General features: G+C 41.9%; 1 protein-coding gene across 2 annotated transcripts; it reads right to left on the reverse strand.

The window, feature by feature from the left end:
• Positions 1-7597: 7597 nt before the first annotated feature.
• Positions 7598-14261, reverse strand: CDKN2AIP (CDKN2A interacting protein). Of its 2 annotated transcripts, none has more exons than XM_004481737.4 (3): positions 10669-14261; positions 10123-10222; positions 7598-9688 (listed from the first exon to the last, which is right to left on the reverse strand). In XM_004481737.4, the coding sequence occupies exons 1-3, from the start codon at positions 11595-11597 to the stop codon at positions 9680-9682; spliced, it is 1038 nt and encodes a 345-aa protein (XP_004481794.2). In that variant the 5' UTR covers positions 11598-14261; the 3' UTR covers positions 7598-9679. The 2 variants fall into 2 exon arrangements, with proteins under 2 accessions (XP_004481794.2, XP_004481793.2); XM_004481736.4 differs by having other exon boundaries at positions 10092-10222.
• Between the last annotated feature and the right edge of the window lie 2544 nt (positions 14262-16805).

A 16805-nucleotide genomic window follows, 5' to 3' on the forward strand; every position in this document is an offset into this window, starting at 1 on the left:
GAATTTGGAAGTACATTTATTTAATGCATTTTGTACCCTAAACTCAAATAAATCCACAAATACAAATACTTTCTATCACTAAGTCACCAAAACAATTCCAAAGAATATGATTCTGGAACAAAAGAAAATTCCAAAATAGGTGTTCTAAAATGCTTTGAGATGGGTGGAGTAGGGTGTATATGGGGACCTCACATTTTTTTAAATGTAACATTTAAAAGAAAATAAAGAAGAAAAAAAAAATTCTCCATTAAAAAAATAAATAAAATAAAATGCTTTGAGAGAGCAAAATAAAATAAATTTTTTTCCAAGTGAGATTCTTTGAAATATAATTTTAAAATTTGTCTTTTTTAAAAGCAAAACAAAATTCCCTTCCTTTTGAATTACACATATTATCTGGAATGAAACATGTGCTATTTGTCATCTTTCTTGTTAACATTTCTTTGTTACCTTTTACTTGAAATTTTAGATATTTAAAGACAACGTTATTTTGAAAACGCCTAGGATATATTTAACTAACTTGCCTATAAAGAATGTACAATCAAGTATTTCAACAATTTTATGTGTCCTTTGGCTCTTTGTTCAGCTATATCTGAGAACTCTAAATTTAAGATGTATTTTGCTCTGCAGTGAGAAGTTGACATTTAACATTTTTGAAGTCAGAGCCAGGCAATAAATAAATGAGGATGGCTGCAAAGCACTTAATTTTAGATATTATCACACTCTCTAGCCTCATTATGACAAAGCTGCAATTCTGTCTACTATGCCCAAAAGCAATCTTGAAAAACTGCCATTGTTTGCCATTGCTGTGGACATTTATTTTACTTGACACTTGTGTGTCAAGTAAATGTGGACATTTCTATTACTTGACACTTAGTAGAAAGTCTTATTTAAAAGTACCTGGAGTAGAAAGAGTCCCCTGTATTTTTCAGAATTAAATGGCAGAAAAACTTCCTGTGATCAGACACTTCATATGCATATATAATTATATGCATCCAGTTGTATTGCAGAACCCATTTTTCAATTGTACCATTTTCAGTACTGTGCTTGCTCCACAGCAAGGCAGTCAACACTTGCTATTTCTGAAGTTTGAAATCCTGTACTCTTAAGGGTCTTTATAAGTGGAAAGGGAGGCAGAAAAGTCAGGGTCAGAGAGAGAGATGGTGATGACCAGAAGCAAAGTCAGATGTGAGGAGGACTGAACCCGCCACTGATGGCTTTGAAGGTGGAGGAAAGGCACCATGAGCCAAGAGATTATGAACGGCCTCTCGAAGCTAGAAAAGGCAAGAAGTGGATTCTCCCATAGAATCTCCAGGTGGGAACACAGACCTGCTGACTTCTAGATTTGAGCCCCATGAGATGCATGTTAGATTTCTAACCTATAGATTTGTATGGTTTAAGCCATCAAATTTGTGGTAACTTGTTACAACAGCAGTAGAAAAGCAATACACTCAATGTTTTAGTGTGTCTGCTTTAGGTCAAAATTCAGTAGAGCAGCTCTGCTTTGATATATGGTGGCATGGATTACTTTACAATCAGAAGGGATAGAATTTTAAAGTCTAGAACAACACTAAAGTCTACAAACAAAACAACCTAGATTTGTTTCATGGGAACAGAGTTGAGCTGACCTTTCACTATTTATCACATATCACTCTTTCCTCCCTCGTGCTTTATAATGACAGACATCAAAAGGTGTCAGTATTCTATCTCATTATTCTTCCAGAATCATTACCAGAGTGAAATTTATAGGATATAATTTCTGAAGCACTATTTCAGGAAGTGTAAATCCTATAACCTTCACTAATTTATGTCAGTTCACATCGGTAAAATATAACAACCAAGAAAAGTAACAGGTGAAGAAAGAGAAGATGAAAGGGAAACTGAGCACAGATGGTGGGCTTACACGGGCTGTTCTGAAGCGAACTGATGTAAGAAACCTCACCTGTCAGAGAGAACAAGGCCCTGTTTTATTCCATACCTGAGCTAACAAATTATTCACCTGCCTTCTTCCTGAATTTCCCTCAAAATTTGTGAATAGAAAATACATATCCATAGCATGACCCAAGTAATCTTACTTTACCTGATATCTTACATGCTATCTACACTTCACAGAAACACTAATTTTTATCTATTTCAAGTTAAATACTTTTTAAAATTAAGATTTCTTTCTAGTACACTTACTTACACAGCAATCTCGGGTTCCAAAGAGGGTAGCCTCCTACCACGACTCTGTTCCATTTACTCTGTTAAATGGTACCCATCATATTCCATGTGAATTGCATCCTCTGGTGGTGTGCTACCCTGTGGCTCTGGATTTAAGGTCCTGAAGCCTTTATTTCTTCCTCAAGCGCTTTGCTTTGCTCTCCAGGACCCTCCTAAGGAATGATGCATTCTTTGATTATAGCCAAGGATTAAAGAGGCCGATTACTCCCACTGCTGCAACAGACACAGGTGAAGTTCATGCCATTGAGTCGTGGTCAGGATCCACATGTCCCCATGCCTGCTTCCCCTCTTTCCCCTTCTCCTTCTCTAAGTCTACCAGGGTTGGAATGGGTGGAGTTTTACATCCTTGCTCTCCCTGATGTGATCTTCCCAAACATCACATCATCCTTCTTGCCTTCCCTGTATGAGCCAGGCCATGACAGAAGGGCTACTGGAGAACGTTACAGGGAAAATGAGTATAGTCAAAATATTATCCTTTTTAGAAAGATCACATTTCTCTTAGTTGCATTCAATATTATTTTGAAATGAAAAAGAGAATAGAAAGTTGCACATACTCCTACCCATGTTGGTTTCCAAAATGCAGGTTGTTGACCATATGATAGCTCATGAGGTATGGTCCACTTTCAGTGCACATGGGTAAAATAATCTAGAAATGATTTCCTGGCCCTCAGTTTTTATTTCATGAGAATCAGTTTCTTCTTACCAATTGTAGGAAAAATATTTAATAATATGCAAACGGTAAAGAGTAATGAGATAGGTCTCACTGGCATTCACATTCAGTGCCCTCAAATTAGAACCTAATCACTGTTCAGTCTTCTCAAGAATTCTGGGGGGAAGCGGATGTGGCTCAAGCGATCCCGTCTCCTGAGGCCTCCTGGTGAAGGCGAGCTGGCCCGCACAGGAGTGCTGGCCCATGCAGAAAGTTGGCACAGCACGATAATGCACCACGAAAGACACAGAGAGACAATAAAAGATGGAGCAGATCAGGGAGCTGAGGTGGTACAAGAGATTGCGCGCTTCTCTCACACCCCAGAAGGTCTCTGGATCAGTTCCCCGGTGCTGCCTAAAGAGCGACAAGCAGAAATGGAAAAACACACAGCCAATCAACGCAGATAGTGAATGCAAAAATAATGGGGGAGGGAGGGTGGGTGGGAGAGAAGTAAATAAATATTAAAAAAAAAAAAAAGAACTCTGGGTTTGAGCCCTAACTTCATTACTAGTTCTGGGATTTGACAGAAGCAATTCAGAATAATCCGTTTCTTCATTTCTACCACAGGATTAGCAATACCAATCCACACCACAGGATTTAGGGAAGCTTAAATGAGACATATACAAAGCATCAGCAGCACATTGTAGGCACCCATTCTCACATGCTGGGCTCCTGTGGTGCTGATGCTTTCATTCTTGACCTAGGCAATTGCCATGTGGGTCTTCACTGGATAATTACTGGCTTTCTCCATATACGGACTTATGGACTTCTACAATTTTATTTCACAATAAAAAACTAAAAAAAAAAAAAGGTTGTTTTTAGTGTTAAGAAACAGTCCCGGGCAGCGGACTTGGCCCAGTGGTTAGGGCGTCCACCAACCACATGGGAGGTCCACGGTTCAAACCCCGGGCCTCCTTGACCCGTGTGGAGCTGGCCATGCGCAGTGCTGATGCGCGCAAGGAGTGCCATGCCACACAGGGGTGTCCCCCGCGTCGGGGAGCCCCACGCGCAAGGAGTGCGCCCCATAAGGAAAGCCGCCCAGTGCGAAAAAAAGTGCAGCCTGCCTACGAATGGCGCCGCCCACACGGAGAAATGACACAAGATAACGCAACAGAAACAGATTCTAGGTGCCACTGACACAAGTGGACACAGAACACACAGCAAATGGACAGAGAGCAGACAACTGGGGGGGGGGGGGGGGAGAGAAATAAATCTTTAAAAAAAATAAGAAAACCAGTGACCATATATTCAGAATTGACTTTATCATTTCAGACAGGTGCCCAAGCCCTGATAAGCTTACTTCATGAAAAAAAAAACATAAGGAAAACATTGTCAATTGTCAATCCAGCTCTTTGTGGATGTCTTAATATTTCTTTTCAATATATTATGTACATTATATATATTAAGAGTTGTACTTCAATTTAAAAAATACAAGGCATATATAAAGCATCGTCTGCTTTATAGCCCACAATGCCTTTCCTGTTCTATTAGGCTGGCTGCTTCCTATGTCCAAAAGTATTCTACCCAAGTTTCAAAACTTGAGTATTTCTGATTGCTTCCTGTAAAATACTGGCATATGGAATCTACATAAATTTTTACTAAAAAGAATGCCCTGTATCTAGTCTGTTTTTAAGTATAACATTTCCGCCCCCCCCCCCCCCCCCCACAAATTAAAGTCAATTTGGTTTGTCACTAACTATAGACTTTTTCCTTTTGGAAAATAGCAAAGGAATGTAAAGAGAGAGCTTTAGAAATAAATATTTTCAGGTAATGATCTTTCTTCAGATGTTTAAAGGAGGAAAACAAAAGTGAAGAAATATTAAAACTGGTAAATAAGAGAAGAAAACTGAAAAATGAATGATGCTAGCTGGACAGCAAATAAACTTTGTTCAGGGAAGTCAGAAAATGTGAAAAATCTATTTTTCTTGAGGGGTAGTGGGAAAACAAATGGCTCAACATTCTGCACTGATCTACTTGTTCAAATGGCAGAAAGCCACAAGGAAAATTTTTTTTAGTCACAGAAAACATTTTTTAAAAATCACACTCCAAAGACTTGCCATGTCTAGAATGTGAGTCAGTGAGACTTTAGCCCAACTTTTGAAGACAAGACCCACTAATTCCCCCCTGAACTACCTAACAACCCAATTCCTGTAGAACCAACCTGTTCTCAGTTGCTGCTTGCTTTGGTTTTTTACTGCTTTTACTCAGGAATCCAAACAGCAATAACTCTGTACCTAGAAAAGCTGCAGGGAAAACAATGGTCTTTTCATACATAATTTAAACTGGAGTAGGGCTTTTGATAATACACATCAAAAGCTTTGGAACTGGGAAGCAGATATGGCTCAAGTAATTGGGCTCCCGCCTACCATGTGGGAAGTCCCGGGTTTGATTCCCAGTGCCTCCTAAAGACAAAGACAGCAAGCTGACACAGGACAGTGAAAAACAGTAAACACAACAAGCAGGAAGGGGTTGTGGCTCAAGCAATTAGGTGCCTACCCTCCCTCCCACATGGGAGGTCCTGGGTTCAGTTCCCAGTCCCTCTTATGACAAGCAGTGAGTGCAAAAACGGGTGGGGGTGGGGGGTGATTTTTTAAAAACTGATAAAAGCTTTGGGGCTACCCATATCCTTCTGATCATTATTCCCAGCCAATGGCAGCAGTGGCAGGCACCAAAAATCTTGGGTAAAAAACTAATGGCAACACTGTTGTTTGAAGTCAACTTTACCATTAAAAAAAAAATCTTGATTTTAGCACCATCAAGAAAGATTAATCTCAGTATATCACTATCTTACCTCATCAATTACAAAAGCCAGTTGTTCTTGGTTCGATAACCTAACTTGATTGCAAATTAGGCTTTTTTTTTTTAAACAAACTTCAACTCTACCTACATGGGATGGAGTTCTGAGAACTAATTCTGAGAATATTCACCATATAAAAGAAACATTAATAAAGAGTAGAGCTTCTTAAGTTACTTGTTTCAAGATGAGGCTTCTGAAAGATGTTTTGGCTCACTAGGTACAATCACATCCTGAGGAGTTGTTTCCAAAATTTTAGCGTTTAGAGAAGATAATACACAATACAATATGGTTAAGAGCTTTGGCTCTGGCATCAGTGCTTGAATCAGGTCATCTTTGACCAAATTACTTAATCTGTATTTCAGTTTCATCTGAAAATTCCTAGGCCAAATGAAAATAGCTATTCATAAGGCTATAAGGGTTAAATGTACACACAAACAACACAATTAGTGAACTGTAGTATGAATGCACCGTGCTAGGCATTTCAAATATATTATCTCATTTAATCTTAATAGTTCTATGAAGAAGCTATTAAACCTATTCTATAGATGAAGTTAAAAGTTTAAATTCCAGGAAGTTACATGTCTAGGAAGAGGCAGAGCCAAGATTCTACCTCAAGAATAAGATTCCCAAGTTTCTGGGGTTTTTTTCTGCACCACAACAGCTTTGAAGCTAATAAAACACCCTTTCCTCTTAAAGCAGGGATCCTTAAATTTTTATTTTATCTAAAGTAAGCTTTTAAATAAGATTCTATAGTAAATGAATGTTTATAAACTAAAACAATTTGTTTTTACACTAAATAGCTTCCTCTAATTCTACCACATCAAAAGGCATTAAAGGGAAGTGGATGTGTCTCAAGCAGTTGGGTGCGCGCCTCCTACATGGGAGGGTCCTAGGTTCGGTTCCTAGTGCCTCCTAAAAACAAATGAAAAAACGAACTCAGGGGAGCCAATGTGGTTCAGCGGTTGAGCACCAGCTTTCCACATACAAGCTCTTGAGTTATAAAATTTCAAGGATTTTCAATAACCTTTATATTAACTTGAAACAAACCAATTTAGGAAATCACCAAACCACCTACTACTACAGAAATTTACTGTAGTCATTGTTAGCCCATTTTTCTGATAATCATTATCCCACAAAATACACATTCCAAGACGGAGCAAAGTAAAATAATAAAAATCCTTCCACAATACATTCATGATAATGCTACCCATAATATAAAGGCAACCCAATCACAGAATATGGATTTTTAGCTTTGGTATCCCATTAAACATCCTAAAAAATTGACCATATTATATAGTATAATAAAAACATCCGTGATTATTTCAATTTAAGTACAATTAATTGAAGTATCCTTGTGTAGTCGTCATAAAATAGGAATAATTTCTACACATTTAAGTTGTGCCAGATATGTTCAATTTTCCTTTTTAAATACAACTGGCACATAAAAGATTATTTCCTGATTCTTTCTTCATATGTAATATCACTACTACTGCTCAATGTGCCCTATTTTAAAACATATTTAGAAAGCCAGAAAAAAAGGCCAAAGACTACATGTTGGGCCCAAATTTGAAGAAAAATGAAAAACATGCAACAGAATAATATAGCCAGGAGCACCCAGACACAAGAACAAGATTCCATTTCTTTACTAACAAAGGTAATACAACTGAACAGGCTCTCCGTTCTTTCCAATAGTCTTCCATGAGATTTGTAAACACAAAAACATCTAGTTTCAGATTTGAAAATTCTCATTTCCCTACCATAAAGAATTGTGTATGAACAATTTACCTGACTGTAATTTACAATGACTGGTAGTAGAAAACCTGTTTGCAGGAATTGGTTCTGACATAGGGGAAAAAAAACACAACTTCATGAAAAGGTAAAATAGCTGAAAGCATTTAATATCTAAACAAATCGGTTGTTATAATAGTAGTCACAAAATATGCTTAATATAGAAACCCACATTTATGTCTTCAAGAAGTGTAAATTGTATTTTACCTCAAAACATAAATTAACCCACTTAAAGAATGTGCAGCCATCAAAATCTGAATTTTAAACTATTTTAGAATAAAACATCAAGTACTTTATACTGCTTTATATCTAAAAATGCTTACAACGTCTCATAAAAATAGTCTGAGGCAACTATTTTTCCTTTTATTCTCTAACAGACATGTTCAATACTATGGGCAACATTTCTAAACACCTTGTTTCACAGACTTTCAGCCATTCAAATACTGTGGTCCCTTTTCTTTGATGTGAAAGTTTATTCAGAAAAAAAAAGAAAAAAGAGCATGGTAGACAACACATTTTCACCCAAATTGAAAGTAGTACAAAAGTTTTAAGACACTACAGAACTACACATCGTACCTAATGTATCATTAAAAATAGAAGACAGTATTTTCTTCAGCAAATAAACCAGCATACTGATATGCTGTTAATGCATACTTTTAATGTATACTGTCATTCATAAATTATTTACAACTTCTATTATATGAAGAGAACTAGAATGTAAATTTTCTGCAAAACTGGAAAGAAGCAATACAAAATTTGTGAAAGCCTGTGTTTCATATTGTACAAAAGTAAGCCAGTTTTTCTCTTCAAATATTAAGTATTTTATGCAGTGATATTTTGGACACATTATAATAATTCTTGAGGATGTTTTAGTGCTGGAGGTAAGTTTACAGGTCTTGATTCTTCATCAAGGAGTACTAAATCTTCTATTTCACTACCCCTGTATTTTCTTTTACATATTTTTACCACCACCTTTTTCTTGAGAAATAACTTCAGTGCTTCTCTTGATGCAACTGCTTTTGCATTTTCTTTGCTTTTTCCACAACCAGTGCCCAAATACACAGACTTGCACCTCAATTCACAAACAATATTTTCTTGAGAGCTCTTATTTTGAGGGAGATCTGCCAGTTCTTTTAGTGGGACAAAAAACACATCCAGTGTTGCTTTCAGAGCCTCAATAGCTGCATTTAGGAGCTCTCCATGATTCACGGTGGGACTAAAGCCACCAACAGCTACCAACTTCCATGCCACTGTTTTATACAGTCTATTGAAAAAAGGCTGCTTCTGTTTCACATCTTCATTGGTTAACTTGCAACAAGAAAATTTGACTGAACTCTCACTTGACTGTGAAGTACTTTTAGAAGGCAACTGTGATATGCTAGTTTGAGAACTACTCTTAGAAGTCAGCTGAGACACACTTGCTAAGGAAGCACTTTTGGACACCAGAGATCCACTGGTCTGGGAGCTGCTTTTGGAAGCTAACAGCGACGCAGCTACCTGGGAAGTGCTTTTAGAAGTCAGCAGCGATGGATTTGTTGAGGAGCTGCTCTTGGAAGTGAGCAAGGATGTGCCTGATGAGCTGTTTTTAGAAACTGATGATGAAACACTTGCCTCTGAACTAGTTTTGGAAGTTAACCCACTTGAGGCTGTCTCTGAACTAGTATCAGAAGACAACAGTGGCAACTCTATTTCTGAACTTCCTGAGGAGCCCAACAAGGGCACCTGAATCTCTGAACGGCTTTGGAAAGCTGAGACTGAAGAGCCTTCCAAAGCATTCTTTTTAGGTGATCCACTTTGTTGTCTGCAATCAGTGGATTGGGTCACGTGACTATTCACACTGGATTTCAACAAAGAAACAAATGATGCTGAACCATGCTTATCTGAACCTTCCGATTCATTAGCTTTTCCAGACCCTGCTGGCGTTACCTGAGAGGAAACGCTGCTGCTGCTCTGGCTGGAACCAGGTTCATCCCCATCACCTGTAGAGTTATTTTGACTCCTAGTTGAGTTCCCACTACTCTCTGATTTGGTAGAAGGCCCCGTACATGCTGAACTGTTTTCCTGCATAGCTGGTACATGTTCTGTTTTGGCAGAAATGTTTGCTTGATCCTGCTCAACCGCAGAACTGGTTTTTCCTTCTATCACTCGTTTTTTCGATGGCTCCTCTATCCCTTCTGAAAAGAAGGAAAACAGATTTGTGACAAAATCTACCAATTACATTTCCAGCTAAAACTTTTTAGATACTTATTAAAATAAAAATACAAGGTTAAAGTATTTCAAAAGTTTCTTTAGAAAGTATTAATTTCATTAATATCTTAAAACAGGGCTGAAGAGCATTTGTAATATTAAAAAATTAACAGCATCAGACAATACTTGACATGTCAAAATAAAATCAAAACTATCAAATTCAGAATCTAAAACACACAGAAATATATTTTTAGGTTTAACATTCTGACTTGATTAATAACATTATGGAAATTGTGGCTTGTTAAAAAAAGGAGTAATAACAATAATTCCTAATTACATAAAGCTTATGTTCTAAACTCCTATGTATGTTCACAGCTATGATCTGCTAACCATTGCTACTCGATATCCCTCTTTTCTTCACCTTGGCAACCAGTTCGTCTCTTGTTGTATGGATTGGAGCATCTGTCACTTTGATGCCTTCAGCCATACTAAGTATTTTATCCATAACTTTTTGAGGGTACCTGAAAAAGAGGTAAAAGTTCACTTTTTAAAAGTTTATTCTAAAGCTATCTCGGGTGTGCAACAGGCCAGAGCAACTGCACTTCCTAGTCGCAAACAAGGCAGTGCACCAACGACCAGAAACTTTGTTTCCTGGACACCCCCATCAGCAAATGCCCCAGGGCCCGGGAGGCAGGGGTCTCTCCTCACCTACCTTTAAATCTCTCGTCCATCCACAAGACCTTTGTCGGCTCAACGCCAGGGACTCCACCAACAGTCCCCCACACAACGAGGGCACTTCCGGATATTAACCACGTCTGCTGCCCGCAGAGACGCCCTTCCCACCCTTAGAGGGCAGCCGGGTCTCGCCAACTCCCGCGCTCGAGAACCACTTCCCCTCACCTGAGGGCCGTCCCCGCGGAGGACAAAAGTGGGGCGGGGGGCCGATCAGGGCCGCTCTGGCACTCACCGGCACCCGAGGAAGACGTGGTTCGCCCAGGCCATGGAAAAGGAGACGAGCTGCTGCATCTGCCGACTGCGGGCCCCGCTCTCGGCGTCCGCGGCTTCGTCGGCAGGAGCGGAAGCAGCGCCGCCAGCGGGAAGCAGGTCCCCGGCGTTGCGGAGCAGAAACTCCCGGCGGTGGCGCCAGTGCTTGTCGGTCTCGCCGTCGCTGCGCAGCGCCTCCACCCAGGCGGCCGCCCGCGGGTTCTGGCTCAGGAACTCCGACACCTCCTGCGCCATGTTGGGCCTGCGGGTCGCGGAAGCCGCGAGCGGACGCTGCACGGCCAAGAGGCGGGGCGCGCGGCGGTGAGCGGCCTGTCCCCGCGGCCTACACCGCGGCCCTCGGGAGAACGCCCCTGGGGAGGCCCGCGCACCAGACAACAGCACCAGCAGCCGCCGCACCTGCGCCCCCTTCCGCCCGGCGCCCGCTCCCTCCCTTTTATAACCTCGTTCCCGCGCGTCCTTCCGGCGCGGCGCGGGCCCCTCTCCCAGGAAGCTTTGCGCGACGCCGCGGCCGCGACGCCTGGGCGGCGAGGGTGGAGGGGGCGGGCGCTCGGCGCCTCCCGCCCCGGGGCGTGGGCTGCGAGGGGCTTCGCCCGGCGTCCTGACGGGGGCCGAAACCCGAGGGTTCCGCTTGGCTTTGTGACGCTGGCCCCGGCCCGGGCCCCTTCCTCCGCCCCCCGCTGTGGCGCCTGGAGCGGAGGCGAGCAACGCCCCGCCGGGCGCGGGGAAGCTCTGCTCACCCCCTGGGCCCGGGAGGACAAAGGCCTCGGGGGCTCGAGACTGTGTTTTACTTCCTGGTAGGCCGGGAGCCGCGGAGCGGAAGCGAGGTCCCTGGGTCTCCGCCCTGAGACCTTGTTTTTGGTCCCTGCCAAGTAGAGAAAAGTTTCCCTCCATGTTTTTGCTGTCAGAAGGCTGCTTCTCGCCCTTTTTCAGTGTAGACGAGCGAAGCGCTCTGAGGTTGGCCTCAGAGGGAGTTTAGGAATGTAGAGGAGCTTGCTAGCTGAATAATAACAAAATCACACGCTTAATCCAGTTCGATATTGCCCTGAGGATCCGAGTCTTCGAAGCCAGTCCTTGTCTCCACACGGGTCGGCGTTGGTTCCGCGTTTCTTAGGTCTCCCGCTCAACCCAGGCAATGCCTGCTTCTCTCGCTCTCTTTTTTTGGTCAATAACATAACAACTCTGCACCGACAGCTTACTGTTAACCTCCCACTGGACCAATAGCCGAAAGCCAGCATAGAAATGTGCTTGTTTATCCCTACCACCCCAAACCTTTCCCTCTTAACAGCTATTTTTCTTCTCTGTATTCTTTACAAGTTAGAATTTACACATTTACTAGAGGTACTATCACTGCCGGCGTATTTTAGTTTTCTAATTTTAGCTCTATATATACTCTAAGATTAATAAAATCAAATTATAATGACCATATAATGATAACTTAAAAATTAAAACGAATTTTTCCTTTCCTATAGTTTTTGGGGAGCTGTGATGTAAAAATATCTGAATCAGCAATCTAGCAAAAAGTCACTGGATGTTAGATAAAAATAACCAAAAATAAGTAATTTATATACGTACGAAATAATCAAAAGTCAACTAATAGGAAAATAACACTATTGCTCACTTCTTGGCCGTTCTGAAAGAAACTAAATGTAGGCACAAAGCAATTTTGACCAACTGTTTGGGATTTTGTTTCTAGTTTTGCTGTTTTCACTGTTAATTGCTAAGAATTTGGAGGGGCAAAGGGACTGAAAAAACCTGGCTCTTTAAAAGGTTGGGAGAATTTTATAGTTTCTCCTTTGGTGACTTATTTGGCAAGGTGTGGGGTGGGGCAGCAAAGGAAAAAATTTTTGATTATGTAGAGATGGAGGATATTTGTCATTTTAAACCAAGTTTTCTCATATTTTTTCTTATAGCCTTCCACCCATAAATCCCTTGGGCTTCGTCACCTTTAAGGGAGAGAAAAATAGAGCCTGGGTTTCTAAATAATTTTTTTTTTTAATTATAATAATGGCAAATATAGTCTGAAAGCTAGAGTGCTTGGCAGAAAAGGTACATGAGTTTTTGTTTTGTTTTGTTTTGTTTTAGGTATGGGGTCAGGGATTGAGGCCCAGACATCTATGTGGGAAGCCAGTGCTTAACTATTGAGCTAATGAACTACACAGGCTCCCTTGAGTTGGTTTTTTAGTTTGTTTTCCTTGTTTTGTTTGCTTTTGTTTTTAGGAGGTACTGAAGATCAAACTCGGGACATCGTATGTGGAAAAGAGGAGCTCAACCACTTGAGCTACATCCATTCGCAGTTTTGTTTTTTTTGTTTTTTGTTTTGATTCCTTAATAATTTAGCTTTGCAAAAAAAAGATTCAGGATAAAACCACGGACCACAAAGTTAAGACTATCCAGTGGTTGTGTGGGTGTGTGACACATATTTACATATTAAGGAGCCTTCCCACCTTAGAGACAAACTCCTTTCTAACTTGGGGAAGGAGTTGTTTGGAGAGAGAGAGATCTTAGGTTATGTACTGGGTTGAAGAATATCCTCCCAAAACTCATGCCCACCTGGAACCTCTGAATATGAACTTTTTGGGAATAGGGTCTTTGCAGATGTAATCAAGTTAAGATGAGGTCCTGCTGGATTAGGGTGGACCCTAAAATCTAATGTGACCAGTGTTTTTAGAAGAAGGAAATTTGGACACAGAGGGAAGATGGCTTTGTGAAGATAGATGGAGCAGAGATTGGAGCCAGGGAATGCTGGACTCAGCAGAAACCAAAACAGGCAAGGAAGGATTCTTCCCTAGTTCCTCCAGGGGGAAGGAACCATGACCCTACCAACTCCTTGATTTCAGACCTCCAGCCTTCAGAACAGGGAGAGAAGAAATTTCTGTTTTTGTGGTTCTTTGTTAAACCAACCCTAGCAAACTTAGAAACTAAGGTTTAAGATAGGTGATATGTAGGAAAATCGGGATAAGGATGGGGGCAGGGTGTTGTTGATTGCTAGAAATTGCCAGATAGCTTTTGAGGTGTAAAAGCAGAAGGTCTTGGCTCTTGCCTGGATTTCCAGGAGAAGACAGCCCCAAGGAGTGCCCTGAGCCAGCATGGATCTGCCTTAACAAGAGTAGAAATATGACTTCTTTTATAGCTTTGATATCCAGCTCTACTGACCCCCCTCCCAGACCCCAGCACACACACAAGTCCTGTCTCTCACAGGGCCTGGAAAAGATTCAAAACATTCTTGAGAGAGTTAAATGTTGAAGTGCCAGCCAGGCACACCGTGGTCCAGGGTGACGTCATCCTAGTGAGGCTGAGGGAGTGGATAACTCAGATCAGGAAAGAAGGACGCAGGTGATTCCCAAGTCTTCAGGCCAGGCGAGGAGAGGACGCTCAGACTCTCCTGAAACAATCAGCATGCATTGCCTGTGCACAGAGAACAGACAGCTGTGCTCTCCATTGAGCCCACAGGGAAGAAAGCACAGAGCTGATGCCAGGATGATACCTCAAGCCTCTCTCCTGCCCCTCCGACCTCCTCGCCAGGACCCCTAGAGACTAGATCAGAGGAGAAAAAGAAGAAAAGCCCATTTAATTGAGAAATAATTCACCACCACCCCCAAATTGGGTTTTACACCTTGAGTTTTCCACCTTTCATTAAGTTTTCTACTATAGGTAGAACCACATTCACTGAAACTGCTACATTGATGTCTCTGAAGAAATCCAATGAAAATACCACCAGCAAGCGGCCCCTCCACAGATGGCTTCCCCGTGGAGCAATCCGAAGGGCATCGCCACAGGTCTAGAATTTGTTACTGTGGAAGCAGAGGGTTACCAAGGCAATTGGTATGAAGAGCTGCATGTGGAGTGCACACGTTTGCGTAGAGCAAATGCCCCCGTCGATGTCATGACTGAGGTTATTTTTTGACTTGAGAAATACTCCACAGTGAAGGGAAACAATGTGTGAGGTCACAAGGCAGCCAAATCACACTGAGAAGCTGTGATGTCCTGGAATTCAAAAGAGAATGTTTTACGAAGAGAGTGGTCCTTACCTGTGTCAGGAGGTGCTGATAAATCAGGAGGAAGACAGTAGCAGCAGCTGGATTTAGAGATTGGAGTCACTGATGAACTTAGTGAAAGCAGTTTTGGTGGAGTGTTGTGGACAGCCTCAATATTGCAGTGAGTTCAGGAGTAGGAAACAAGTTTAGCTGAGAAAGGAAGAAGAGAGTAAGTTGGAGAGGATCATGGGTCAAGGTAGCTTTTAAATGTAAGGTGGGTGAAGCTCGAGCACGTGCATCTGGTTGAGAGAAGCTAATAGGGAGGGTTTGAGGAAGCAGAAGAAAAAGAGGGTAACTAATAATTTCTGAACAAGTGGGAGGAGCTGGGATCTAACACAGGTGAAGAGTTTGACCTCAGGTAGACAAAATGATGCTTCCGCCATTGCAAAACTAAAAGAAGGCTTGTAAGTTTGGAGATGGGGAGTTGAGATTGAGTCCATTTGATGGAGTAGAGAATGCTTGAAATTGGATATTTTAGAGAGCAGGAGAGCTAGTATCCGAGGAAAACATAGTTCTGGCCAATCTTTATTTTTTAAAGATTTATTTATTTATTTTATTCCTGTCCACCCCCCCCTCAGTTGTCTGTTCTCTGTGTCTCTTCGCTGCGTGTTTTTCTTTGTCCGCTTCTGTTGTTAGTGGCACGGGAATCTGTGTTTCTTTTTCTTGCGTCATCTTGCTGCATCAGCTCTCCGTGTGTGCAGCGCCATTCCTGGGCAGGCTGCACTTTCTTTCGCACTAGGCAGCTCTCCTTACGGGGCGCACTCCTTGCGTGTGGGCTCCCCTACGCGGGGGACACCCCTGCGTGGCACGGCACTCCTTGCGCGCATCAGCACTGCGCATGGGCCAGCTCCACACGGTCAAGGAGGCCCGGGGTTTGACCCGCGGACCTCCCATGTGGTAGACAGACCACTGGGCCAAGTCGGCTTCCCATGGCCAATCTTTAAAAACTTGTAAGTTGTACATGTAAGAAATTTTTTAAGAGAATAGAAAGGCATAAATTGAAAAGTAAAAGCGAAGTGATTGCCCTTGAAAATGGCAGCTCAGAACAAGGGACATTGTAGGCTCCAGATTCTGTAGGTCTAGGACTCTGTCTCCTATCACGTATTGTTCCTCAGTGAAGTAACTTGGTCAGCAGTTTTGATTAAATCACTCAGTGGGGTTGCAAAAGAAACAGGAACTGAGCTAAGACTTGTAAAGTCCAGGCACTAAGATTATGACCACAATAATCCATTTAGCTGTTGGGCCATTTGGGAATTAGGAAGAGGAAGGGTCTGCATGTGCTTCTCTATACCCAGGTGCTTCACAACATGAATGCCTTGGAACTGTTGAGTAGCTAGAGGAAGCAGAGAGGGGAAATCTGGGAAGTCGAATGGGAGGGCACTTGTAGCTGAACTTTAATGGCTAAGAATATGGATTCAGACATTCCTGGGCTTGAATTCTAGCTCAACTATTTACTACCATTGCAGCCTTGGGCAAGTTATTTAGCTTCTCTAAGCCTAGGTTTCCTCACCCATAAAATTGGGATATGAGTTGCCAGGAATAAACGACATAATGTATTTAAAAGGCGTCGGTCAGTCCCTGGTACATTGCTCACGTTCAATAAAAGAGCTTTAGACATAGGTTGTAGGTTATATTTGGTAATTTTAGTGCAGTCATAATTGGCTTTTGGGTTTATACATAGAATATCTTTGCAAATGAACTCTAAATGCAGCAAGTACAAATCTCAGCAAGTATAAACTCAATATATGCTAAGAAGTATAACTATTTTCCTGTGATCAAATTTATTTTCTGTTTTCAGTGGTGGAGACTTCGTTCCAGTGAATTCAGGATTTTGCTTCCTTCTCTTCGAGTTTCGGTATCACTTGCAGAGTTTACATAGTGTTGAGGCATTGGGGCCAGGAACAGGGGCCAGAATGAAGGGCTTCCAGACATCCCTTGAGATATCCATCTTTCCCATCAGTTTTCGGTCAGGTGGTTCCACAAGCAAGGTCTACAGCACGGCTGTTGAAGTCAGGGGACTGTCCTCCCTCAGGCACTGGTAGTCATCCACTACTTCCTGTATCGT

The sequence above is a fragment of the Dasypus novemcinctus genome, chromosome 1 (genome assembly GCF_030445035.2).
Source record: "Dasypus novemcinctus isolate mDasNov1 chromosome 1, mDasNov1.1.hap2, whole genome shotgun sequence".
Taxonomy (NCBI): Eukaryota; Metazoa; Chordata; class Mammalia; order Cingulata; family Dasypodidae; genus Dasypus; species Dasypus novemcinctus.

Coding starts and splice junctions, on each gene's coding strand:
- CDKN2AIP (XM_004481736.4), bottom strand. CDS start 11,597: ATGGAGGGAAACTTTTCTCTACTTGGCAGGGACCAAAAACAAGGTCTC. Junction 10,223..10,668: donor CACGTCTTCCTCGGGTGCCG/GTGAGTGCCAGA, acceptor CCTCTTTTTCAG/GTACCCTCAAAAAGTTATGG. Junction 9,689..10,091: donor AGGGATATCGAGTAGCAATG/GTTAGCAGATCA, acceptor CCTTCTTTTCAG/AAGGGATAGAGGAGCCATCG.